General features: G+C 30.3%; 2 protein-coding genes and 1 long non-coding RNA gene across 3 annotated transcripts; 1 reads left to right on the forward strand and 2 right to left on the reverse strand.

Annotated features, from left to right (window-relative positions):
* Positions 1–9,539: 9,539 nt before the first annotated feature.
* Positions 9,540–13,199, forward strand: LOC111892634 (uncharacterized). Its single transcript, XM_023888691.3, has 4 exons — positions 9,540–9,914; positions 10,021–11,421; positions 11,510–11,975; positions 12,345–13,199. Exons 2-3 carry the CDS (start codon positions 10,021–10,023, stop codon positions 11,894–11,896), a joined length of 1,788 nt encoding a protein of 595 aa, XP_023744459.1. The 5' UTR covers positions 9,540–9,914; the 3' UTR covers positions 11,897–11,975; positions 12,345–13,199.
* A 254-nt stretch (positions 13,200–13,453) lies between these two features.
* Positions 13,454–14,372, reverse strand: LOC111892657 (uncharacterized). Its single transcript, XR_002850618.2, has 2 exons — positions 13,946–14,372; positions 13,454–13,856 (listed from the first exon to the last, which is right to left on the reverse strand). It is a non-coding gene; the product is annotated as an uncharacterized LOC111892657 (long non-coding RNA).
* A 3,144-nt stretch (positions 14,373–17,516) lies between these two features.
* On the reverse strand, positions 17,517–18,855 carry LOC111892588 (protein TIFY 10A). Its single transcript, XM_023888640.3, has 4 exons — positions 18,635–18,855; positions 18,134–18,481; positions 17,983–18,040; positions 17,517–17,895 (listed from the first exon to the last, which is right to left on the reverse strand). Exons 1-4 carry the CDS (start codon positions 18,771–18,773, stop codon positions 17,769–17,771), a joined length of 672 nt encoding a protein of 223 aa, XP_023744408.1. The 5' UTR covers positions 18,774–18,855; the 3' UTR covers positions 17,517–17,768.
* Between the last annotated feature and the right edge of the window lie 9,068 nt (positions 18,856–27,923).

Here is a 27,923-nt window from a genome sequence, read left to right on the forward strand (position 1 = left end):
GACCGTTGACTTTTGTTGACTTTTAGGTTTTAGTCAGTGTTTGGACTTATGAGCCATTAGAGGGGTAGAATGGTCTTTTATCCTTCTTAGAGAACTTATAGAGAGGGTTTAGCCTAGCCTTTATAAGTTGTATTAATTAGAGTAATTATTTATGTGATTAGGCGGAGGCTAGTGTAGTATTTCAGAGATCGAGGTTTACCGAGTTACTCGAGGTGAGTCTTCTCACTATACTTTACCAAGATTGGTAATTAGAGTTATCTGACAGAGTATATTGTATGCTATGTGTTATCTATGTGATTCTTTGCTATATGTGATTCATAGTTTACAAAGTTAGGACCGAATGGTCCACAGAGTTAGGACCAAAGGGTCCACAGAGTTATGGGATTGGAGGGTTCCACTGAGACACTTTGACTAGAGGGTCATACAAAGTTATAGCCTCGAGTGGCTAAAATGTGTTGCATGTGGTATTTTGGGGAACTCACTAAACATTTATGCTTACAGTGTTTGGTGTTATGTGTTTCAGATACCAGTGAGGATCGCGGGAAGGCGTCGGCATGATCAGTACACACATGAGGAGTTTTTATACGTTATGATCTTGGGTTGTGATATATGGATTTATATGTGAAACAATGAGATTCTATAATGTTTATGAATGAAAATATGTTTTTAAAATGTGAAAAATTGTTTGAAAAATTTTGGGCGTTACACTCCATTTGATCCCGAACCCCATCTGGGAAAGCACTGTGTCCAGATATTCTCAATTGACTGAATCAAGCGCCTTATCAAAATCCACTTTAAAGAGGTGAACCTTTTTCTTGACTTTTTTGGACCATGCAAGAATTTCATTTGTTATCAGTGGTCCATCGAGGATGTTACGACCCTCAATATAAGTAGATTGAACATCCCTAATAACATCACCAATAACCGATTTGAGCCTTTATGCTAGGAGTTTAGCAACTATCTTGTACATACATCCTATAAGACTTATAGGGCGATAGCCACTGAGTGTTGTGGGGTCTTTAGACTTGGGGATCACAGTGATGTGGGAAGAAGTACAGCCTTTCGCAAATTTTCCATATCTCTCGAAATGCTTGACGAAAGCCATAATATCAGGTTCCATGATGTCTCAGTATGTCTTTATAAATTTGAAGGTGAAACCATCTGGGCCCGAGGCTTGGTCACTTCCACAAGCCAGACAACGCCCATAACTTCATCGCGTGTAATGGGGGCCTCAATATTATTCGCCTTCTCTAGTGGGAGGGAGCTGAACAAGGGATTCATAAGTTTCGTTCTCGAGGTCCTGTGCTCATGGAATTTATTTTTGTAGAATTGAAATACTTCCTGTTTGATTTTTCCTGCCTCCATGCACCGTTGTCCATTAATCGTTAGACCATTTAGCCTTGTGTGCCTATTTTTGTTGTTAATACAACCAAAAGGCTAAATGATCTACTAATAATGAGAGATATTTTGGTAAAAGAATATTTTTTTTTGGAACAAACCAAAAAAAAAACATAAAGCACTAATATGGAACAGATGGAGTATAATTTATTGAAAAATCTTTTTTCTATAACCATAGGCTTTAACAAAACGTTTGTTCTTGTATGGAAAAAGATTTGTAAAAAGGACGATTAGATTTTTATAGTATTGTTAAACTTTAAAGGGTAGTTACCTATTTTAAGTGGTGGTTAATCATTTAAGATGGCATTTCTTTTGAGTGGAAGTTGTTAACTTTTTAGAACAATAGTTATTTTTAAATAACAAGTCTTCATAAAAAAACTTTTTCAAGGGATTTAGTTGTCTTTAAAGTTTGTCTTATAAAGAAATTAATGATGTTTAAAGCAAATTTTAATTATAAAAATAATGTTTATGTTTAATCTTTTAAAAAGGTAGTTAGCGGTGGAGAAATATATTGCAATGAAGCTAGTAATATTTTAAAAACATGTGGGCACAAGTCTTATTTGTTATATCATAAAATAATCAAGTGTCAACGTGATACAATTTAAGAATCATTACATATAGGGTTTAACCGGTTCTGTTTAAAAAAATTTATAAGATTTTAGCTTTTAATTTTTAATAAAAAAATATTTAAAAAAATCATTAAAGAATACGAAATAAAAATTTTGTTTTAAAAGAATAAGTTTTTAATTCAAAATATGAGAACTCTTCTAGTTTTATGTTTTATAACATTTTATACATTTCAAAAACTTGTTGCTAATTTTTAGAACATATTATTGAAACCGTCTATGTGGTTTGTCAAAAATTGCAAGTTTAGTCCCTAATCTGTGGTTTGTCAAAAATTGCAAGTTTAGTCCCTAATTTTTTTATACTCGGACCATTCCTAACATATTATTTTGTTGCATTTTTAGTCACTTGTAAAGATAAAAAAAACTATGTTGCCCTTTATATTTTCTTTTTCAGTTATCATTATTATTTATTGATAATAAAAAAAAATACATGGGTCCCACCTTCAAGTCCTCTCTCACCTTATCATTCACTTTTATCTTAATTGAAAAAAAAAAGTAAAGCTCTCTCTCACCATGTGAGGCCGAACCAATAGGGGGCTGTCGGATGGTTAACCCCATTAATTCCTTTCAAAGTTCTTTCATAATATATATAGTTAATAAGTCTATGAATAATTTGAATCCCACATCAGCTATCTGTATTATTAAGCTCCTCCAAATTTTTTTAATGTTCTATTATTATATTAAAAAACTAGGTGTAAGACCCATATAATACACGAGTTAATTAAAAAATTATTTATAAAAGTTTGAATATTTAAGAACTTTTGATTTATAAGAAAATAAAACAAATAATGAATTGTTAAAATTGATTTTTTTATCTTTTAAATTTAAAAAAATAAACAAAATAAACTAATGAACTTTAATTTTTGAATTTTAAAATAAGAAGGTAAGTTCATTAATTAAATTGATATTAATTTATTACTACACTAGTTTATAACCCGTGGAAACCACAATTACTAAATTATTTAAACTTTCATAGTAAAACTTCATACTTATTAATCAATTATTTTAAATAAATAATTTTAAATAAATAATTTTAAATAAATTATTAATTAAGAGATATACCAAAATTTTAAAGTTATTTATAACTTCAAATTTAACATATAATTAAAAAAAAAGTAAATGTTTCTATAAAAAGTTTAAATTCTATTATTTAAAAACTTTATCATCATTACTTATGATAGTGATTTGACTAATATATATTCATCACATGTAACATAATATTAATGAGAAGTTGTATTAGCGTAACGCATGTAAAAAAAACTATTAAACCTATTCTTTTATTAGTATAAAGATTTATTGTAATTACTACAATAAAGTATTATGTGAAATTAATTAAAGTAGAAAAACTCATAAAAAGACATGTGAAAAAGAAATTAATTCAAAATAATCACAAAATGACATTTCACAAATTAAGTGAAAGTGTGACATGTGGTAAAAAAATTTATTTATTAGAATAGATAATAAACCTTTGTCAGTTATCACTAAAAGTGAGGCCCACAATCTTACTGGAAAAAATCTTAGCGTCCATATCCATTTAACTTAATCGCTTATTCCATATACACATTTATTTTAATTCATGTTAATATTCTTTTAATCATAGATTAATAGGTACATTTGTTCTTAAATTACTATTTTAATTGATGATTAATCGGTATATAATTAATAGCTTTTTATTATTCACATATAAAGTTATAAAGTTATAGATTATTTCTCTTTTTTAATATTATAACGGTCTCATTATAAATTGAGAAAAATACTGCTTATAATCTTATAAAATTTATTTAGTTCTATTTTCTTTAAAATTGATCATAATACTATATATATATATATATATATATATATATATATATATATATATATATATATATATGTTCTAATTAGTTTTTTTAGTACTAGTAGAATAATGATGAGAATTGGTGTTTATAAACGGTTTTTTTTTATATATCAATTTTACAGACTCGATTATGTTATTTAGAAACGAAAAGTATTTTAATATTTTGTTACGATGTAAGCTCCAATTTTCCTAAAATCCTATCTCCCTGTGAATATATATATATATATATATATATATATATATATATATATATATATATATATATATATATATATATGTATATATTATTGTTTATTTTTTTTTATACTTTTTGCATACATTTTATTTTATTTATATTATTTATATTTTATTTAATGTTTTTTTAAATATATTGTTTAATGATTTTTTTTTACATTTTGTTCGTTTATAATTTTTAATTTTTTTAAGAATTTTTTTTCCTCGTTTTTTGACATGTTGTTTGAATACATTTTTTTTGTTGTTTTGTTTGTTTATATTTTTTAAAATATTTTTTGTAAAAATATAAAAATATTCTTTAAATATGAATATTATTAACATAGATTAGGTATACATTTATTTTTTTAATAGAATTAATAGATAGATTAACCGGAATTCGAAAACGGGTTTCAAGTTATATAATTGCTAATTGGAAACCATATAACTCTAAAACGAACAAAATTTCTAAAAGTAAAAAAAAATGAACTCGAAAACATTAACGCATGTGTTTGAATTATAGGAATTCTAATTTGCACTTACCATTCAGAACAAATTGTAAATTTTTTTTCTAAAACTAAAAAAAATCAACTCGAAGCCATTGACACTCGTTTTGAAATCAGGTTAGCCTATACAATAACCTTATTAAAAAAAATAATTTTATACCTAATGTGTGTTAATCATATTAACATTTAACAACCAAAGGGCTTCTAGTCCAGCGGTATCAGGTGGTGCCCTCCTTCCTTGAGGTCGATGGTTAAAGTCTCGTGGTGGACATATGTGAAATTAGGTGTTAGTTTAGAAATAGATTATAATATTTGTATTTTCCAGTTCAAAAAAAAACATTTAACAACCTTTTTTATATTTTTCATACAAAAAAATATTTATAAAAAGCATTACAAAAATATATAAAAAGAACAAAAGATCAAAAAAAACATAAAAAAATGTATTCGAACAAAACATCAAAAAAAATAAAAAATAAATAAATAAATTATTCAAAAGAAAATGTCAAAAAAATGTAAACTAACAAAATATTAAAAATACTAAAAAAATATATTCAAATGAAATTTCAAAAAAAAAAATATAAATCATAAAAATATAAATAAATAAAATAAAATGTAAATAGCGAAATATAAAAAAAAATTAAACATCATATATATATATATATACACACACACACACTAGTCGTTTACCCGCGCAAAGCGACGGGTGCGGATCAACAAAATGACATAAAAAATTTGTTAAACAAAATGACGAACCGATAGAGATTTCTTATACCTGGGCTAGGATTAAACGTAAGACATTTTTGGGCTTATTCGATTTTAATAGAAAGAAAAACAAAGGAGGAGGTAGCGAGCATGAGAGAGAACCAAGGTTTTGCGGTCAATGACAAGGCATTCATGATAGACGAATGCTAGATCAATGCGCCTCTTCCAGTTTATATGTAATGCTTTATAACGTGTACATCGTATTAGACCGATTCAAATGGATATGAAGAACACTTGGTCAAACTTTGACCCATTCAAAATCTTATCATCATCTTATATGACTTTTTCATTATTATTGACAGATTCAGTATTTAGCGATTCAATTGGATATGAGGAACACTTGGTCAAAGTTTGACCCATTCAAAATCTTATCATCATCATCTTATTTGACTTTTTCATAAATGTTGACCGGATAAGATTTAGTATTTACCGATTCAATTGGATATGAGGAACACTTGGTCAAACTTTGACCCATTCAAAATCTTATTTGACTTTTTTATAAATGTTGACCGGATAAGATTTTAGTATTTACCGATTCAATTGGATATGAGGAACACTTGGTCAAACTTTGACCCATTCAAAATCTTATCATCATCATCTTATTTGACTTTTTCATATTTAACCCATTCAATTTGAAGATAAGCTTAGAAGACCTATTCAAAATCTGTCTTTGACCGGATAAAATCTATTATTCTCCGATGCATAAAATTATTGTATATGATGCTTAAAAGCTTGTACCTCTTAAAATTCAGCAAAATCTTGTAAATGCTTTTTAAGGTATAAAGATATATATATATATATATATATATATATATATATATATATATATATATATATATATATATATACACACACACACTAGGTTATAACCCGTGGATACCACGGATGAGAAAATAAAAAAAAATTATAAATAATTCATAAAGTAGTTATTGACCGATGATAAGAAAAAAAAATTATTAATTTACAAATTAAAACGATGAATGAAGGATCATTTACTAATAGTAAATAAAAGATGATATAAAGAATAAAATTCTACAAATTGTTAATAAATTCCTAAAAACTTCTCTATACACAACATTGAATGTTTTATTTTTAAGTTTACAATCCTTATCTAATATTAACAATTTTAATTAATCTATACTTTGAACTCTAGATAAAACAACATAAAATTAACCATGTGTAAAAACATGATTCTTGAGAAACAAACTAACATTCGTTAAAGAGTATCGTTAGCTCTTATTAATTGGCACTACAAAGTATAGAGCTAATAGAAATTGTCTTTTTTAAAATTTAAACGAAATCTTGCTCTAGCAATAAATTCCAGTTGACATGTTAGTAATTATTTTGGATTTTCTATTATTCAGATATAACTTTCTAATATTTCGCTTATCTCTAGCATTAGTATAATCCATAGTGTTATTTTGAATTTGTAAAATAATAGTAAACAATTTATGGATATATTTTGATATAAAGTTCAAGGTTTATTTTTTTAAAATATTGATTAATTTTGAAAATAATAATAATAGATTTAATATAAATAAGTAAACCATATTACATATATCAAATAAAGTAAGAAAATTACCGTATTGATTAAAATGAATGACATGTTTATTAGATATACGTTGAGACGATGACATGGTAGACATTTTGTCTGGATACTCTATTACCCCTGGTATAAATATCTATTTTTTCTTCTCTATCTTTGTGGCATCCATGTTATTGTATGATAAATAATGACGAACAATAAAGTAAAGTTAAACATAAATTTAATAATTTCAAAGTAAGCGTTAGCGATGATTGGTAGCTTCTATGATTCGAATACACATCAATTTACAAATTGAATTATAATCAAATAGCATCTACATGGTAGTTCTAAATCATAATCATTAATCAATTAATAATTTACATATTTATATTATTTGTCTATAATGATTTAAATTAACATGTAATATGTTTTGACGATACAGAGAATGTTGTTTATGTCTAAATTAATAAAAAAAATATTGATACTGAATAATGAAATATAAAATTCAATAGACTAAAAACATTATTGATATTCATATATAAATATAATAAGGATTAATTTACAAATTCATAAATAATGATTGGTAGAGAAAAATATAGAAAATGACATTTTAAAATATGTTGAAATAAATATGACATGAATTTTAAGTTATAAAATATTATTTAACTTATATTTTTTTTCTTATCTGTTTGGAGATTATACCCATAATATTAGGTAAAAAATTTTATTACCAAATGATATTGGAACGGATGAAGGAAATAAAAATCCTACTTATTTTGAGTGATTTTATACCATATATATCTATTAATTACTTTTATGAAGAATAAATCGTAGGCATAATTTGAACTAAGGACAATATGGACAATTCACATTGGACGAAAAATAAACGTAGAATTGGTCACATGGCAAATGAGTCTTTTATTAAGTTAGAAAGAAGAGATACAAAAAATCATCAAGTATTAAATTGTAAATTTTAGTCTAAATCTAAGCCATTTCAAATAATATTTTAAATTGTTATTTCATGGTTAAATGAATAATATATAAAAAATCTATAAAAACATGTAAATTTTAGTCTTGATTCGTTTTTCTCTAAATTTTTATCTTACTGTTTCAATAATCTGTATGCCATAATTTGATTAATTCCTAAATAATTGCTTAAACTTTTAGTCATTTTATTAGGGCACTCACTTCTTGATTCATCTTCTTTATAAAACTGTTTCTACAAAAAAGAAAAAAAAAACTTATTTGTCAAATGAAAAATTTATACTACTTCCTCATGAGTAGTTCAATTGTAACCCATATGAAGTCACCAAATAGTATTTTAAAAGAAACCATCCAAAATGTTTAAAGGGACAAACTAATAATTACAGAAAATAGATTAACGTAAGTGATTTTAGAACCTGTAAACATACTAAACTTGAAAGATTTTAAAAGTTGTAAATAGAATTTAAAACTTGCATATACAATAAAAAAATCAATCTCAAAATCATACTATATGCAAGGTTTTCAAAACAGTGATTATATGTTGATATTTTATCCTTTGCTTAACTTTTCGAAACTAAGAAAGTTATGCTTTATCCTTTGCTTAACTTTTCGAAACTAAGAAAGTTATGCTCTCAAGACAGAGAAGCACATCAAGAAAAGTCATAATGTGTACCAAATGGGTCAAATATCATCTTGCAATAAAAAAACTCATGAAACATTAAACACAACTTATCGGAAGAGGCAATAGGAAACTCCAACCAATATGATTTATCAGTAGCAAGGAGAATATCCTGTAATAGCGACGAACTTTGTTCAACCCTAGTAGTAACCATAATAAAAAGGACCAACCTTTGTAACTCAATAATGGATTGTAATCGATCACAATTCATTTATCCCGAGGTATCGAAATTGGATCAGAATTCAAATGCACAAAAAGTTAGGGATTAAATGTGTTTTAATTATCTACAGTTAAAAGTCTTTATTTATGGTATTAGATCATGTATATCTATATTTCAAATTTAACTGCTGATTTTTAGGGATAGGTTCGTTTAAAATAAGAGCAATTCTTGAGCGGGAAAACATTTAATAAAATGTAGGAGAGATTGCTACGTGGCAAAACATAGCTCTAAAAGGATGACAAGTGGACAAAAAAAGAGTCTTTTATTAGGATAGAGGATATATATATATATATATATATATATATATATATATATATATATATATATATATATATATATATATATATATAAGTAAGGGTAAAATAGTCTTTTTAGTTGGACGATGTGCAATGTAATTTTTTAAACCACGGGGATACATCTTGTTAAATTTTCAATAATTAACTGAAAATGCAAATATAACCAAACCATAAGGACACAAACTGTAATTTATTCAAAAATAAAACTCTAATGTCTTATCGTTGTATTCATAGAGAAAAAAGTTATTAAGGAAAAAAGAGGAAGTTAGGTGATTTTAACCAAAAATGATGAAAACAATGAAAAAGTCAAAAGAGATACGGCACTTATTGTAAAAACGTAAACAACGTGATATAAAGAACGTGATAAATTGCAATAAATAACAATAAAATAATAGCCCACCAAACTTGGATATTTTTCTAATAAAATTACAAAGAAAAGATTCATCAACATGTCGGATGGATGGAGAACAATGGCCGACCTTATTTTGATTTTCTCAACCACTAATTCCCCATTTATCATTACCATCAATTAATAAAAGGATTAGGTTGTTTTTGGTCATTAAACTTTTTTGACTGTGTCATTTTGGTCATTATACTTTACTTAAGTTCTAATAAGCCATTGAACTTAAATTTTTTTGTCACTGTAGGCACCGTAACCGGTAATAGCCGGTTGATGTGTACGTGGATGCTGACTTACCAAGAAGACGTCGTTTAGGGTTTTCTTAAATTTAAAACCTAAAAATTCATTGTCTTTGCACACTAGGGGGAATCGAACACCGGAGCATCAAGGGGGATCGAACACTGGAATCGAACACTTGAGTAGCGTAGTGGGGATCGAACGAACGACATCGTCACCCCTAAACCCCAAATCAAGGTACACAAGTGTCAATTTCTTATCTCTTTCGAAAAAAAGTGTCAATTTTTTATTTCTAAAAGTTTTTCCAAAAAACCTTAAAATAACGACATCATCACTCCAACAGATGTCTATAACCGCTGAAGTTAACCACCATGGGGTTTTTCTTCCAAATCCGCTAACGTATGATGGTGGTATATGTACTACTGTTACAGATATTAATTTTGATAATATGGAGTACCCCGATTTAATGAAATATCTTGTTAAGTTGACTCCTGGCTTAGTCAAGAAAGTGTATTATTGTATATCTAATCAAAGTCTTGCAAGGGGATTAAGGTTCTTGATGTGTGATGTGGATTTCAAACAATGCCTAGCTGATGGGCATGAAAATGGTGGTCGAATTGTTTTGTACATTGAACATCACGATGAAGATATAATGGATTGGATTGCAGAGGAACTTAGTGAAGATGTTATTATAGAAGATGATGAGGATGAGGACACTGAATATGAAGAAAATGATGAACCTTTGCTTGATGACATCTCATTTGAACATGAATCTGATGATGAGAAAATATCAACAAAGACTATTCATGAAGATGAATTCTTGAACAAATTGTGTGGAAATACCAATGTAACTGAACACAGACCTGATGGTCAGTTGTTTCCTATCCATGATCCTACATTGGAATGGAAAAGAATGGTCCCAATTTGTGGGATGCGGTTTCAAGACAAGGAAGAATTAAAAGAGTTGCTTACCAATTATTCGGTTGCAAATGGGTTTGATTTACGGTACGAGATAAATGATAAAGAGCGAGTGCTTGTTCGTTGTGGAAAACCCAAGAAAAATGAACAAGAATGCCCCTTCAGACTTTGGGCATCGTGGATGAGCAATGAACGTACATTACAAATAAAATCTTTGGAAACAAATCATACTTGTGCCAGAATATTTCACGGTGGGTCACTTGTCACATACAAATGGATCGCAAAACATTTCACGAAAGAGATATTAGAAGACCCAACAATTAGTACACGAAAAATGCAAGCTGATATTGAAACAAATTTTAATTTGAAGGCAAGTACGGGGCAATGCAAAAGAGCCAAAAGATTTGCTTTAGAGGAAATTGAAGGTTGTTTGGAAGACCACTATGCAAAATTGTGGAGCTATGCAGCAGAATTGAAGAGATCAAATCCGGGTTCAACAATAAAACTAGATGTGAATGCGATGCCAGATGGGAAGAACTACTTCAACCGGTTCTATGTTTGTTTCAAAAGTGTTCGGGATGGATGGATAGAGGGTTGCAGAAGAGTAATTAACTTAGATGGATGTTTTTTGAAAGGTGTATGTAGAGGGGAGTTGCTTTCAGCCATTGGTCGTGATGCAAATAACCACATGTATCCAATTACATGGGCTGTTTGTTCGGTTGAAAACAAGGATACATGGAAATGGTTCATGGAATTATTGATGGAAGATATCGGGATGGTCGTAGGAGGTGGTAATGGATTAACCATTATCTCCGACCAACATAAGGTGTTGTACTTATATTTTCGATAATTTGGTTGCATTTTTTCGTTATTGTTGCATTCTTATGAATTGTATTATTGTTGTTTGTTACTAGGGACTAATGGAAGCTGTGAAGGAAGTGTTACCACAATGTGAGCATCGCCAATGTGCCCGACACATTTACGCAAACTTTTACAAAAGATTCAAAGGCGTGTTCTTTAAAAAAGCTTTTTGGAATGCAGCAAGTTCAACGACTGAGGATTCTTTTGCATTCTTCATGAACCGAATCAAGGAAGTTAGCGTTGATGCATACAACTTCTTGGTTAAAAAAACCCCAAAACATGGTGTAAAGCATTTTTTCAGGTGGACAAGGCTTGTGATGCCTATGAAAATGGTGTGTCAGAAAGTTTTAACAGTGCAATTGTACATAGTCGTGCTAGGCCAATCATTACAATGTTGGAAGAAATTAGACTGTTTGTTATGCAGAGGACTTACACATTGAAGGAGAAAGCTAGAAAATGGAAAAATGATGTATGCCCTTCCATCAGAGAAAAAATCAAGGATCTAAATAAAGATCAAAGGTATAACAAGTTTTTAACATTTTTCACAGGTTCTTGCTATTTTTTACCTGTTTTTAACAGTTTTGACCTGCTTTTTACAATTTTGAGCTGTATTTAGCTGTTTTTTATGTTTTCTTTAGCTGTTTTTAACAGTTTTGACCTGTTTTTAACAATTTTGAGCTGTATTTAGCTGTTTTTTTTATGTTTTCTTTAGTTGTTTTTAACAGTTTTGACATGTTTTTAACAGTTTTGAGCTGTTTGTAACTGTTTTATAGCTGTTTTGAGCTGTTTTGTAGGTGTTTTTTAGCTGTTTTTAACAGTTATGAGCTGTTTTTAACAGCATTTAGCTTTTTTAAACTGCTACTAATTGTGTTTAGCTGTTTTCAATAGGTATTGGGGTGTGTACCCAAGTGGGTTGCAACAGTTTGAGGCCAGATATAAAAATCAAGCATTCAGTGTAGATATTGGGGAAAAAACTTGTAGTTGTAGAGCATGGCAGCTTTCGGGAATACCTTGTTTGCATGCTGTTGCAGCATTGGCCCATTTGAACATAAGTGCTGAATCATATGTGTCTTTGTGGTAAAAATCAGATATGTTTCTTAATGCTTATAGGTACAACATACAGCCTATCAATGGTAGTGCCATGTGGTCCAATACTGATTATACACCACCTCTACCACCCAAAAAAAGACGTATGCCTGGGAGACCAACCATCAAAAGAAAGACGGATGCAAGTGAAAGAGAGGATAGGCCTGGGAAGCAAAATGTGAGTAGACAAGGACTAGTTATCAGATGTAGCATATGCAAGCAAAAGGGGCACAACAAAAAAACTTGTCATAACTCTTTTCCGAATGAAGGTTCATCAAGTAAAGCAGAAAAAAAGAAAAAAAAGCAATGTGCAAGAAAGAAAACTAAAGTTGATGGTGTATGTGATTAAGGGATTTAACCTCCAAGGGATTATGTTGACCAATTGCATAGTACACAACAAACAATGGCACAAAATGAGGCTAGAGGTCTTAATGTTCATCATGATGTTATTTTGGAAAAATTAAGGAAATCTAAAGCTAGTATGCTTAGATGATATGTAGGTGCTTGCTACAGATTATAAGCATGTGAATTAATGTTCTAACCTTTTGTTAAGCTTATTGTAGACAAAGTGTCTCATCTTTTGGTAAGCTTATTGTAGACAAACTGTCTTGTCTTTTGTTAAACTTAATGTAGACAAACTATCTCATCTTTTGTTAAGCCTTTTGTAAACAACTTGATACTTTCACATGTAATTACATGTTGGTTATAAATGTTTGGTTACGCAAGCTAATGTATGGTTATTCAAGTTAGTTCTACATGTATGATGTGTGCAATTACATGTTTACTCTTATTTGTTGTTACAACTAAGATAAAGCAACACCAAGAAACACACATGAGACCATCCCAAGGTTAAGATTGTCCAAAAGCAAAATTAATTGCAGCAAAACAGAACAAAAATTTATATTCTTAGCTTACTTGAAACAAATTTATTCAAACAACAACATCAAGATACATACTTTTTCTAAACTAGTACACATACACTATTAAATTGACACAGGACATCAACATTTTACTTGACACATAACATCAATACACCTACAATGACAAAACCCATAACATACCAACTAACTTTTCATATCCTAGACTTCTGCACAAACAACTGAATCTCAAACTCTTTAGTCTTCTTTTTATATTTCTGCAATTTTAACTTGTATCTTCTGACCTCTTTCTCCATTTCTTCAAGCATTAGTTCTTGTTTCTTTATCGTTTCCTCTTGAGCAAGAGCTTTCTATGAACTTTATATAGAAGTCAACGATACCAGGCTGACAACTCCCGATCAACCCACTCAAAAATTTTGCAGCTTGGCTCTGATGTCTAGAAATTAAAAAAAAATACATGGAAATAAATATTTACAAATTATAAACACTTACATGAGAACAAAAATTCAGATTCTAAACACTTACCAAAGAATTAGGGCAAACATCAAATCTCCTACCTGGAATCTCATTGGTCTAGCTTGTTCGTCTTTTTTATTGCTTCCTACAAGAACACGTCCCTCCTTCCTTGGAGGAGTATCAATCCCCCAGATTGGAGCCCGTAGAAGAAGATGCAAACATGGGGAGGTATATTTGAGAGGATATTTGAGCGTCGATGTTCATATCTTTATAATAGAACGCCCTAATTCGATGTTGACATGTAATGCCAGCTAGGATGATGACATGTTATGCCAATTTGGGACTAAATTAACCACATCATCAAGTTTTGGGCTGTTACCGGTTACGGTGACCATAACGAAAAAAAACATAAAGTTCACTGACCATTTAGAGCTTATATAAAGTATAATGACCACAATAGCACAGTCAGAAAAGTTTAATGACCAAAAACGACCTAACCCCATTAATAAATAACAAAATTACACAAAATATCCAGATAGTTAACAAAATAAAATAGATCTATTTGATTTTTTTTGACACAAGTGATCTTTATTGTTTGAAAGCGTTGTACATTACGTTTTTATGGCTTACATTTAAACAGTAGAGGCTAAGTCTATTTATCTATTATTTTTGTTGATTTGACTTTATGCATTAAACTTAGTCGACATCGTCTCTCTTCATCAACCACACCATAGCCGATCGACATCGTCGAATTAACTTCAACTCTGACTCATAAGACTCGTTTCATTTACTCTATCTTTGGTATCAACATAAAGACTCACTCCTCCATTTCTTTTATTTTTTTCCTCTGCTCATGAAAGTCATTGAAGCTCCAAGCTCATCTCTCTCCATTCAAGAACAACCTCCACACCTCCTTCCACCCGCCATGCTACTCCGATGAAGTCGCCTCGTGGAAGGCTTAGGTGTAACATCATCCACATGGGCCAGTTCCAAAACTTAAGAGTGCGTTTGGTCGTGGAAAACTGTTTTCAATTTTTAAGATTTTTTTTTTCAAAAAATAAAGTTGCGTTTTTCTTTCGGTTTTCAATGAAAATTTTAGAAAACACATTTGGTTGGAAGCGGTGGAGTTTTCATTTTCCATCTTAAAAATTTAGCAAAGTTTGAAAAACTGTAAAACTCGTTTTTCTTATTTACTTACAATTTGGAAAACTTGAAATTTTCATTTTCTTAGAAAATTTTGGAAAACCGAACGAACCAAACTCGTTTTCAAAATTTCTATTTTTCTTCAGAATTTTTCCTAAAAAATTGTAATTTTTTCCACAACCAAACACACCTTAAGTTTTAACAAAGTTTGTTAAGGGGGTGTTTAACAAAAAAACGTATGGCTTATTAGCGGATAAACTAATAAGTTAGAAAGAGTTAACTTATGAAAAAATTACTTATTAGTGGTTTGCCACCACTATAAATTATTTTTATCCAAACGTTTTTTACCTTATAGCGGTATAGACCTGATAATAAACTAATAAGTTCATTTGCCAAAGACTCTCTAAGTTGTAAAGTGATACAATCAACGAAAAAGCAAAAGTATTAATGAAGTTATTTTACATGGTTAAAATTTTTTAGAATATCCACACGTCTCTCCTTGTCCACTTCTTATCACCTAGCCTAGATATATGTCAAAAACAACGGTTTAAACTTGCCCGGGTGAATACTACCTGATGTAAAATCTTTAATGGAAATATATAAGTACAACAATTCAATCCCCAAGAAAAAGCTTTCAAATAAACAAAATAATCAATAAGTTCCAAAATTTTGGGAGAAAGCATAGCATTTGCAAGATAATCTCAACTCGACTAAATAATACCAGAATCCAAAATATGAACATGATTATGCATCTACTCCAATTTCCTGAAGTCTATTTCAAAAACTAAAACTCTTAATGATTACTAAAATTCAGGCTCATGTATAGTTATCACATAACATAACTATACTAATCTAGGGTTTATAGCCCCCTAAATCCACTACTAAAGTTGAAATCAAGCAACATTAAATAAAGTTGATGACTTACCTATCGACAAAATCTAAGTTGGAAACACAATTGAACATCTAATTTACCGTAGGAGTTCATACGTAGGAATAAGATGGCAAATGAATAAGATGACTAGAAATTAATTAAGTGCCTTAACCAAGAGTTATATCTAATTTTTTCTAATTTAACAAAGTCAACTCTAATTTCCTAATTAAATGGATTTATTCAAATGTTATCTATTTATTCAAATTTAAAGGTTTTTCCTTCAACTATCACTTAAACTTAAGAGTATAACTAATTCTAATTTAGTTAATTTAATGGCCTTGAAACTTTATATCTATTATTTAATTTATTTTTTTCAAATAGTTTCACATAAATAGGTAAAACTTTTAGACCGAAAATAAGGGTGTTACATTTAATTTATTAGAAAATTCCTTTTCTGGACACCCCTTTTGTCTTTTTTTTTTATTCGACATTCATATAATTTCTTGTAAATACTTTATCAGTTTTCCTAAAGTCTTTCCATAATCGATGAAAATTGTGATCTTTCATAGAAAAACCTCCTACCCCATCTAATAATCGATAATAATGTCAGTCTGTCTTTCATTTCTCCCATTACAAAACATTCACTTCATTTAGTAATTTTTAATGCTTATGAAAATTCCACCGATTGAAATCTAGATCTCTCCTTCCTCACCAACGATTTATATTCACGAAGGTCTATTTGTTATTGTACAAGAAAAGAAGAGAGAGGGAGAGAAAATGCTAGAAATGATAGATTGTATGTTTCCTCTAAGATGGTTTTGCAAAGATATTATTGTAAAATGAAAATTTTCAAAAGAATAAAAGAAGCATAATTTCATAAATACGCACATAACCCTTATTTTTATAAGTGTTAGTCATAGTGACTTATTTTACTATGTTTTCAAATCATGAGGATCACATGTGTTAAAAAATTCGTATAAGAATAATATTTGTACTATTTTGTAAGCTATAAGGACCATTTGTGTAGTTGATATTAATAATAATTATAATAATATAATAATAATATAATTAAGAGATTCGAAGTAAAGTCATATTGCTAAGAAATTTGTGTCATCTTGGTAGCATGGGAATTGGGTTGCCGGCCTAAATATAAAATTGGATTTATATAAACACAAAAACAAGCATCCCCATATACACCACAAAATTAGTAAACTACTTTCTTTTTTCAATAAGAATATTCAAGAAATTAGGAAGAAAATTTCATATAAAACAACACTAACCTAGTAACCGGTGACTTATTTCATACCAAATACTAAATGAGTTAATGTAACAAATAAGTTTCAATTTTTTTTTTTTTTTGCAATGAATTATTATTCTTTTTAAAATATTATAAACATCTATTGAACTATCTATTGTCATCACAAAATATCATTAAAATAATAATATTTTATAATTACAGAGTTCCAGTTGCAGTATCTAGATAGTTATTTACAATATGTTTTAAAACAATAACATATTATAAAAAATAATAATTATTTACACATTTATGATACCAATCCATACTAAATCATACACATTTGTAACAAATAAAACAATAAAACGATACATATTTAATAACAAGGAACACAATAAAAATCTCATTGTTTCCTTAACTTAAATCATACGACAACAATAAACGAAAAGATGTAAAAACAGTTAAAGATACATCTTTCCGAAAGCTTTAGTCAACCAAAACACATGAGATCCATGTCTCTGGTAAAAACATGATACAAATGCATCCTACACGATTAATCATTACTTATACTAATAATAATATAATAATACTATAACAACAATAGTAACATAACAACACGATAATATTTATATAATGATGATAATCTATGATGCTGACTGGGCTTGAAACTGTCCACGAGATTCAGCTGCTAATCCCAACCATGATTTGCCTTCTTCTTGCTTCGAAGGACTCCCATGGTTGTCACTTTGATATGGAGATCTTGCTGTGATTCTGTTCATATTTCAAATCGAAATCAAAATTCATGTTATGGAATAACTAAAAGTAATTTCTTATATATGTCTTCGTTTGAATGTTTACCTTTCTTTCCTCTTCTCTAAGAATCGAGCGAGTGAAGCTTTTCTTGCGATCGGAAGATCTGCAGAAAAAAGTACAGTAATCAGTTTACTTTTTCTGAAATAATTTCAATAAATCCATGTTTATACACAAAGAGAAACGATGAATTATTTACCAGAAACAACAGGCTGAAGCTGAACGCTTTCTTTCTCGATGTTTGAAGCAACCAGATTCGAAGGTTCGGTTGGTTTTGGGATCCAATCGGAAGCCGGCCGGAAAGTTTGGGTCTTCTGCGTGGTTCCTTTTCCGGCCAACGTCATGATTTCCATGGCCTTCTCGGCTGGGAAATCATCAAGTACGATCACCTGTCCGGCGTAAAAGATGGTCATTTGGGCTGATTCCGGTTGCTTTTTTGGGACCTGGGTTGAAACAGGGGAAGCGGCGGCAGCGGCGGTGGCATCTTGCTGACGGTGGGACGACGTGTTGGTCGCCGGAAACAGATTCATGGTGCCGGTTGCCATACCTGATGCATCCACATAAGTAACAGATCCAGATTATTATTCCAGTAACAACAAATTTAACCATGGGGGATCTCAAAATAAAGATCGATTTGAAGAAAATCTAGTAAAGATTTGAAGTTGGAATTAAGAGAAAGAAGGAAGAACATATTACACACCAAGACTGAGATCTCCAAAAGTTCCGTTTTCCTTCAAGTATTGACTCAAGAGGTTGAAAGTCTGTGAGAAATTGGACTTCTCGGTGGTCTTGTGGCCGGAAAACCTACCGGAATCCACAATCTCAGAGGAAGCAGACATAATTGTTGCTGGTAGAATGAATCTAAACAAATATTATCAAACTTAAATAGAAAGGATACCTTTCTTTCTTTGTTGATCTTTATAAAATATGTATTTAATATATGGAAAGGGGATGTTAAATAAAGCACGAGGAATACATGGGATAAGACGTCTGCCGCGACTTCCCATCTGCTACCTCAGGCCCCACCTGCCCCCCTAACCCCGATATTATTCTCTCATATCAAATATCAATTTAATTACATAAATAGTCCCTATTGTTACAAAAAGTTAAATTCTCAGTAACTTTTTTTTTTCTTTTTTTACCGAGGATGATATGGTTATTTTTTTACTTTCGAATGATGATATGGTTTCAAAAGTCCATACCCATCTAAAACGATTTGTATATGTAATTTTATTATCTTTAAGTTTTTTTACTTATTTATATTTTATATGGTTATTAAATTAGAAGATATCCACCTTATTTTATTTCTTCTTCCTTCTTTCATAGGCTCGTCTTAAAAGGTAGGTGAAATGAGCAATCGTCTGGTACCTATTTTTTATAATAGCCCGAATTTTTTGTGATTTATTAGTTATATGTTAGACAATATCGATCTTGAAGATATCATTAATAATTTACATCTCAAAAAGCTAGAAAAAATATTTTTCTTTAAATATTTGGATTTTTGTAATCGAAAATGCTATATTTAGAAGCTAATATAAATCATTTTCTATCAATTACTGAGTCATTACAAAAAAAGTTAATGAAATTTCTGTATTTCAGATATTTTTCCCTCCCGTCCTTGACCCCAAATATGTTTTGAAACAACCTTGTCTTCCATCCAGCACTATTATCACTTTCCACAACCATCACAACTACCACCACTATCAATTATCATAATCAAATTCTCACAATGACCTAGAACACACAAAACATGGCATTTAACTTAATTGTGCATCATGATACACATACATTCTTTTATATTTACGTATTATATACATATTAAACTTAATAAAGAACATGCCAAACTTGATCCAACGACAAAAATTTATAGGGACTCAGATTGCACCTCATTATGAAATGCAAATATATTCATTAAAGAACATACCAAACTTAAATTGTCCATGAAATATATATATATATATATATATATATATATATATATATATATATATATATATATATATATATATATATATATATTTGATCTTTCTCTTAACAATTGTATTTTTACCTATTATATGTGTAATTGTCAAATCCAATACAATAGTGAGAATCAATTGTAAAAATAGTCATTTGTGCAACTTTGGATTCCAATACTACATCTGATATCAAAACCAAAACCAGAAAAACAAAAATTAATGAAATATGGTCATTTGTACAACTGTCGAAAAAAATCAAAAGATGGACTTGGTCAAATACAACCACATAGATTAAAGTTGGTTTTCATGGATTTGGTCTCCATCTTCATTTTCCTAAACCCGCATTGTTACTAGAGAGAGAAATCATAAGTGAGAAAACATCTATAAACACTTAATGGTGGTTAATATGAAGAAAAGAGATAAATGGGATAGAGAAGGGGAGGAGGAGGACTCGACATTGTATATTATCGTTGATGTCGTTGTTGGAAAGCAAAGGTCCAAGTAGGAATATGGATGCGACAATATAGAGTTTTAGGGTTGACGATGGTATGGTGAAAGTTAGAGTGAGACGCAGAGAAGAGAGAAATAGATGAGACTTGGGGTGGGGTGGGGTGGGTTTATTTATTTACCTTTGAGTAAATTACTGAAATTGTCCACGTGGTTTGATCAAATTTGTGTTTTGGTTCATATCCTTTTTCACTCGAACCATCTCAGTGTTATTTTCTTGTTGCAACTTTTGTCCCTGCCAAACTGGAATAACTATAATGTCCTTATTTGTTTCTTTTTTTATTTCTTATTTATTTATTTATTATTTGTAACATCCTGTTTTTAGGGCTAAAAGTTTCGGGCTTTTGCGGTATTTTTAAAAATTAAAATAAAATAAATGAACAAACGAGAGTAAATTATTTAGAATAATAATCATAGTAAACCTTATTTCTAAATCATAAACGAATTCCGATAGTGTTTGGACATCAAATGAAAACTTTTAAGGTTTAGGGGCTAAAAGTGACAAGTTGGGAAAACTTGTGTTTGACCTGAGAGTGTAACCTCATAAGTATTTTGTGCCATTTTTGAATAATTTTATGTTGGGGTAAGGTTAAGGATGAGTTATCGTAAGTTTTTAGCTGAGTTGGGACCATTATTGCAAAAAATTTAGGAAAGACTGACAATGTCAAGTTAGCCAAAGATAGGTGGGTGTGTTGTGTGTGACAACCCGATATTTCAAGCCAATGTAATGACCTAAGTCAAGTATTATAATCAATTTTTATATAATAAAAATAGCGTCAAAAATAAAATGTTCAAAAGTCTCTTTTGGGATACATAAAACGATAGATATCGTGACAAGGTTTTCATAAATATAAAGAACACTCAAATCTGAGTTATAACGAAGAAGTTATGATCAATCAAAGATCCGAGTCAAAACCGGTAAAACACCGTTAAGTGTAAAAAGTGAAATCTCAATAAAATACTTTTTAGCCTTATGTATCTAAACAAAAGTTGTAGATTATACTAACCCTTGAACGTACATAAAAAGACCGTCCAAATCTAACTTCGTATGAGGAAATTATGATTTTTCTAAGTTTCAGATATAGCACTAGACAACTAAAAACTCGAAATAGAGATCGAGTGACTTTTAGCCGACACAACCTAAACGAGAATCGAAGATCTCGACGATAGTAATACAACGGTAAAAAGACAGACGAAAACGGACGTCAGATGAAGAAGTTATGAATTTATAACAGTTTTTTCCTGTCTCGTCCCGACCTGTTAAAAATATAATACTAATAATAAAGTCAAAATTAGCCGACGGGGTCTAAACGAAAGATGTAGAGCATAATCTCACCTACGCATGAATATAAAGAACGTCAAAATCGGAGCTCGTATGCGATAGATATGAATTTATGAAGTTCGGGACACGAAACCCAACAATGTCAGAAGAATCACGACGTGAGCCAGAAGCTCACGACATGAGCTAGTGATAGACGTTTTCCAGAGCCAAGCTATCGGACGTCGAGTCTACGAACTGATCATTACCAAATTCATGACGTGAACCTCAAATTTGCACCCTATAAATAAGCATGCGAGGCTTCCAAACTTATTTGCCAATTCACAACTTCTCTCCCATATTTTCTCACTTTCGAGCCCCTTGAAACTACCCCGACCCCCGGTTATGTATCCAAGCTCCGAGACTCCCCAGAAATTTACCACATTCTGGTCGAAGTGTTGCCAGAGTAAATTCTCGTTTTCTTCAAATCATCACACTTACCAGGTGAGTTCATACCCCTATATTTTCACGTCTTTTCTATAATTTAGGGGGGGGGGGATACAAGTATGATAAGAAAAACTCAGATAAAAATACGAAACTTTACATACAGTTTCTAATGCTTTATCTACCTTTTGGGTACAAATGTTAAATAAGTAAAATAACGTTATTACAAATGTTATACTTTACATGCAAAGTTGGTAATACACCAAGGTTTTCATTCTAATGGAACACACTTTTGAAGAACTATAATAGGTATAGTTTACGAGATATTCATGATATTTTACATACTATAAACACTATAAAGAGGAAATACTTATATTTACAAGAAAAATGGAATTTTCATACGTAAATCTATTGATACAAACTGCTGTGAGACATTTGACTTCACCGTACTTTTAAATACGCATTTCAAGTCCTGTATTATAAACCATAATCTCTTATGGGGAGAGCGTGATACTTGTGTATAGATCTATACGGGGCTAACAATCCCGCACCTAAATTGTTAGCTACAGTTAGACCGGCAGGTCTTGGGTGACAAATGTCATAACACTTCAACGCCTGAAGAACGTTGTTACAGTTAGTCTGGGTCAAAAGCACGGTTATAAACCTCACATGGAGTATTAAAACATCTTGATTTACGGGGCTATCAAGCGCCTTAGTGATTATATATCCATATATAAATCTACTTATACTATTTTAGGTATGGAAAATACTTATGCATTTCGGTTTCTGGAAATTTTAAAACTACCACACATTTATGGAAAATATTGGATTTTCTAGAAACAAACTCAATTATTTTATTTAGAAAGGCATACAATTCTAATACAAAAACGCTTATGAACTCACCAACTTAATTGTTGACACTTTTTCAAAACTTCTTGTATTTCTCAGGGATTCAGTAATACAGGTAAACATAAGCTTTTGGGGAAGGGACGCTAAGACGTCAGTTCAAAACTTATTTTATCATCATATTGTAATTTATTTTGAAACATGTATCACATGCAACAATGTAACTTTCTAATATTATATATATGGTGGTTGTGTTTGCTTTCTTTACTATTACTCAACTATTATGATACTACATGAAGTCATTCGCCCTCGAACGATTCCGCCGTTCTGGTTTGGGGGTGTGACATCGTGCCCCTAGCAAGAACGTCGTGCTTTTGTCTCTATACAATTATACCAACGATGTTTTTCCTATTTTCTTCCCATTCTTCACCCCTTTCTCCCTTTCGCGATTTTTGCTCCTAACAGCTCTTTGATCGAAATGTCTTCACCAATCTCGTGGGGTTTGAAGGCTTGAAGTTGCTAGATGATTCCTTGCTCTTTGCCTCTCCTCTTTCTGCATAAAAAAAATTAGATTTCTCTCCCTTTTCCCTAAATTCGTTCTAGGGTTTTGTTAAACCTCAAATCCGAATTTTATGCTTAAATTGTGATGTTAATGTAAAATTGTTGATGTGATTTAACTCTTTGATCCATCTCCAAGCTCTAACCAATAAATGGTTGTGAGATTGGAGGATGTTTGATGGGTTTTTAAGTCCTTTCACTTCAAATTTGAATTTGATGCTCCAAGAACTTATATGAGCTTGAGCTTATGGTTAGATGACACATTTCCCTTCAATCAATGATCCATTTGTTGATCCTTGGCTTATGGTGAGATTACATGATGTTTGAATCAAGTTCTAGTTCCAATGGTGATAATTTGGATATTTTTAATTCTAGGGTTCACTGATTCAAATTATTGATTCCAAGCAATGATATAAGATTGGATTTGTGATTAGATTGCTTATGTCCCTTTAAATCTATGCCTCGTTTGTTAAATCATGACTAATGGAAGATTTCTAGGGTTTAATTCAAGTTTAGCTTCCATGTGATGAATTGGGTATTTTCAAACCCTAACTGTTGTAGATCAAGATTTATGGTTTCAAACAATTATAAGAGTTTGATGTTATGCTTAGATTATGTATTTATATTAAAATCTAGGATCCATTTGGCAATCCTTGTCTCATGGTGAGATTTTGAAGTTTAGAATAAAACCTTACTTAAATTGGGGATTCTTAACCTTGTTGATTATGGAACTATGTTCCAAGCTTGAATTTCCACATTTAACTTATCCTCATCTCTAGTTTTGATATTTTATCATCCTTGATGATTCGTATAGAAATATATTCATCTTGTGTCATAAGTGGTTTTTTTTAATGTTTCTAAAGTTTTTAAGAAGTGTTATAATTTTATATTTAGTTATTTTTCAAGTTTTGGTTTTTCATAACATCATTCTTTATGAAAATGGTTTTGAAATGTGTATTGGTATATGTGAAATCAAACTAATATTTAATTTGAAGGAATCCTTCCACTTTTGGAGTCTTGATCCTCTTGGATCTTTAAAATGATTTTTTATAAAAATCTAGGCATTTTATCGTTACTTCAAGGATATTAGCCACTTGGGGATCCTTTCTTATGTCATCTGAAATATTTAAAAACATATTTTCAATTTTCGGAATCATCGAATTTGCTTTGAAGCTTTATTGAAAGTTGGTTGGCTAAATGAGAAATAAAACAAAAACTTGTGTTCTATTCACTAGTCGTGACACGACCTTAGGAAAGTCGCGACTCGCGACACGTTTTCCTGTCTGTCCCGTTTATCATTGTGATCTTCGTATGTTTTAGGTATATATCATTCCTCTGGTCTTCTTTGGCTTCCTTGATTCATAATGGATTATTTTTGGAGAATTTCGAGATTTTATTAATGAGTTGACCATAGAAATATATCTTAGTCATTTGACACCTTTTGTTGGTACTAGGTGATTAACTTAAGAAGTTTGAAGTTGAAGGAGTGTATTTCAGGTGTAGAAGATCTTTGGTGCTTCTAACTTAGGACTTAATGTGAATACACTTACCTTGGAACACTTGTACCCACAATGAGTATCTTACTTGTGTTTTCCCTTTTTATGTTATGTTATATTGAAAATATATGCTTCGTCTTCTCGTTATGATACTTTATTATTCGGGGGCACCCTTTTTGAACTAAGGAGATGTTTTGAGAAATGATTTATTTGTGGGGGGTAAACTTATTCTTTAGTCTTATGGGTACAAATTGCCCTTTTTGGTTTTCATAGTAAGTTATTGGGAGTATACATCCCTTATTATTGGTTTTGTATTTTGCAACTGTCTAACATATATTTCACTGCTAGTTTCCCATATGAGGATTATTTGTGCATTCATGAAATTATATTTTCAAAAATATTTTTGGTTGATATAAAGCAAAAAATGTTTATCTATATCTATATCTATATTATAAAGATATTCATTATATCTTCAATTTTAAGAGGCATAAGTTACAAAGTTTATTATACACATCAATTATGCATAAATAAATCATTAATACTTGCCAAAAATATAAAAACATAAATAAGGACGGTTATTAATAAATTCAGTTTGTAACAAAATGAAATCATGCAAATAAATTAACTTATATTTCTTAAACCGGGCATCATTATTAATTAATTTATATCAATAGTATAAAAGAAAATATAAATATAAGGTCTAAAAATAAATATTTTATGTAAAAGTGGTAATTTTTTATAAATATAGCAAAATGAAATCATGTATATAAATTAATTTATATTTCTTAAACTAGACATCATTATTAATTAATTTACATCAATAGTATAAATAGGCAATATAAATATAAGGCTAAAAATGAATATTTTTTTAAAAGTGGTAATTTTTTATTACTTAATAACTAATAATCAAAATTTAATAATTATTTCTCCATAAGAAACTATTTACTAGAAGAGCTACTTGGCGTCGTCGTTTTGCACAGACACACATCTAGTTTGGAGAAAAGAGATTTTGTCATCCTACTTGTTGCATACATGCATATCACACTAGGATGCGTGTGACTTTGTGACCTCGGGTACTTAACGGAAAATTGTTTGTTGTTTGTTATATGTTTATGAGTAGATTTCTAGACAATCCTCACGTACATGAGTAGAGGCTTGGTACCCTTCGTGTAGCCTAGGTTGTATAGCCCTTAGTGTCTTGTTTGTAGGTGTAAGGGTGACTTGGTAATTTCTTTTGTTGTGTGGTTTTCACACCCGACCATCATTATTTTGTTGTCGGATGTGAGCATAAAAGTTGGTTGTCTGTCATGAGTACTTCATATCTGACGATTGTTGTGAGTCGGAATTTTGAGATTGAATTGGGTTAGGATAGCCGCAAGCATTACATTATCCATTTGGATTGTTTATGTTTATATATATATATATATATATATATATATATATATATATATATATATATATATATATATAGAAAAGTTTAAAGTTTTGCATACTTATTTATTGATCGGATTTTTGTTTCCAAGTGTTTTGCAACTTGTATGTTATTTGATCTATATTATCTTTGTTAGATTTTTATATTTGAGAAGATTTTACTTAAGGTACATTTATCTTATACTGTTTATTCACTTGTGAAGTTTATATGAGATTCATCATAAATGACAACATACTTTGACCGATGTGATATTTTACCCCCAAGCTAACTTTTGATGTTGATTTTGTTGTTTTGAGAAGGTAAGAGTTTGTAGGTTTGTGTATGAACCAAAGTGTTCATTCATACATTATCCATTATGTCTAACCATTAGATGATACTCACTAGGCTCCCCATAGCCTAACCCACTTGATGATAAATTTTTGCAGGTTAGTAGATATTATCAAAAGCTTAGGAGACTCATTAGCTTTGGATATTTAGAAGACATTTGGTTTGTAATGTTTTCTTAAAACTTGTTTTGATATCTGTTGTGACACACTCGCAAGAAATATTTTTTTTAAACCACTAAATGTTTTGGGAAACTTTTTAATTAGGACCGTTATCCGTGTTTGAACTCTAAAAACATTTTGAGTTAAACTTTGGGATCATTTTTCCACATACTAAAACTCTAAAATTATTTGGAAAGATTTTATTAAAGACTGTTTCAAATAGGCCCATGCAAGGGGTGTTACTTTATCAACATATTGATAATAATTATTTAATACACCATAAGATCCTAATATCCCTACCACATCTCCATTAACTATTCACCTATTTTCCTTTACCCCTAATCGTACTCTCAATCATTGGTATTCTCTCCTTTTGCCAAAAAAACATCATCGTCGCCACTCTCTACTCCATGACTTATGATTGTCTTTCTTTACTCTGCCTTTCTCTACTCTCTCGCCATAAACTCCCATTGAACAATCTGCCTGCAAACAACTCTTTACTTTGGAAGTAAACACAAAGAATCTATTGCCCTATCGAAAAACCTCTTCTCGTTAGTTACTAGAAAAAGGTTTGTGATCCCTTCCTTTCCTACTGAACCATTTTCATGTCTCTCACTATGTTCTTTTCACTTAATATGATAGGAGAATGGATATTAAGCGATGGTAGTTTACATTCCATTTGATGGTATTGGAGCAAATTTGAAACTAGAAAATGGACGGTAAAGATTTTGAATTTAATTAATGCTTGTTTTTTAAATCATAAAACGGAATGCACATATATGGATTTGAATCGATTGTTAATGTGGGAGACATGATTTGGATTTGGAGAACTAAGGGTTCGAGGCTTTGAATTGGTGGATGTTTGTTTTTTTCTAAAACACAAATTCACAAATTCAAATCTGATTTGGAAGTAGGAAAGGAAGTTCATGCATGATTTTTTTGAATTTAATCTTGATTTTGGCCTCATTTTGTGTCTGATTGGAGGTGTATCAGTTTTTTCACCAC

The sequence above is a fragment of the Lactuca sativa genome, chromosome 5 (genome assembly GCF_002870075.4).
Source record: "Lactuca sativa cultivar Salinas chromosome 5, Lsat_Salinas_v11, whole genome shotgun sequence".
Lineage (NCBI taxonomy): Eukaryota > Viridiplantae > Streptophyta > Magnoliopsida > Asterales > Asteraceae > Lactuca > Lactuca sativa.

Bases quoted from the DNA above. Each gene is read 5' to 3' on its own strand.
- LOC111892634 (XM_023888691.3), top strand. From the start codon at position 10,021: ATGTCTATAACCGCTGAAGTTAACCACCATGGGGTTTTTCTTCCAAAT. The intron at 11,422-11,509 runs GTGTTGTACTTA...GTTTGTTACTAG, and splicing joins TTATCTCCGACCAACATAAG to GGACTAATGGAAGCTGTGAA.
- LOC111892588 (XM_023888640.3), bottom strand. From the start codon at position 18,773: ATGTCTGCTTCCTCTGAGATTGTGGATTCCGGTAGGTTTTCCGGCCAC. The intron at 18,482-18,634 runs GTGTGTAATATG...TGGATGCATCAG, and splicing joins TTTTGGAGATCTCAGTCTTG to GTATGGCAACCGGCACCATG. The intron at 17,896-17,982 runs GTAAACATTCAA...AAATATGAACAG, and splicing joins TTAGAGAAGAGGAAAGAAAG to AATCACAGCAAGATCTCCAT.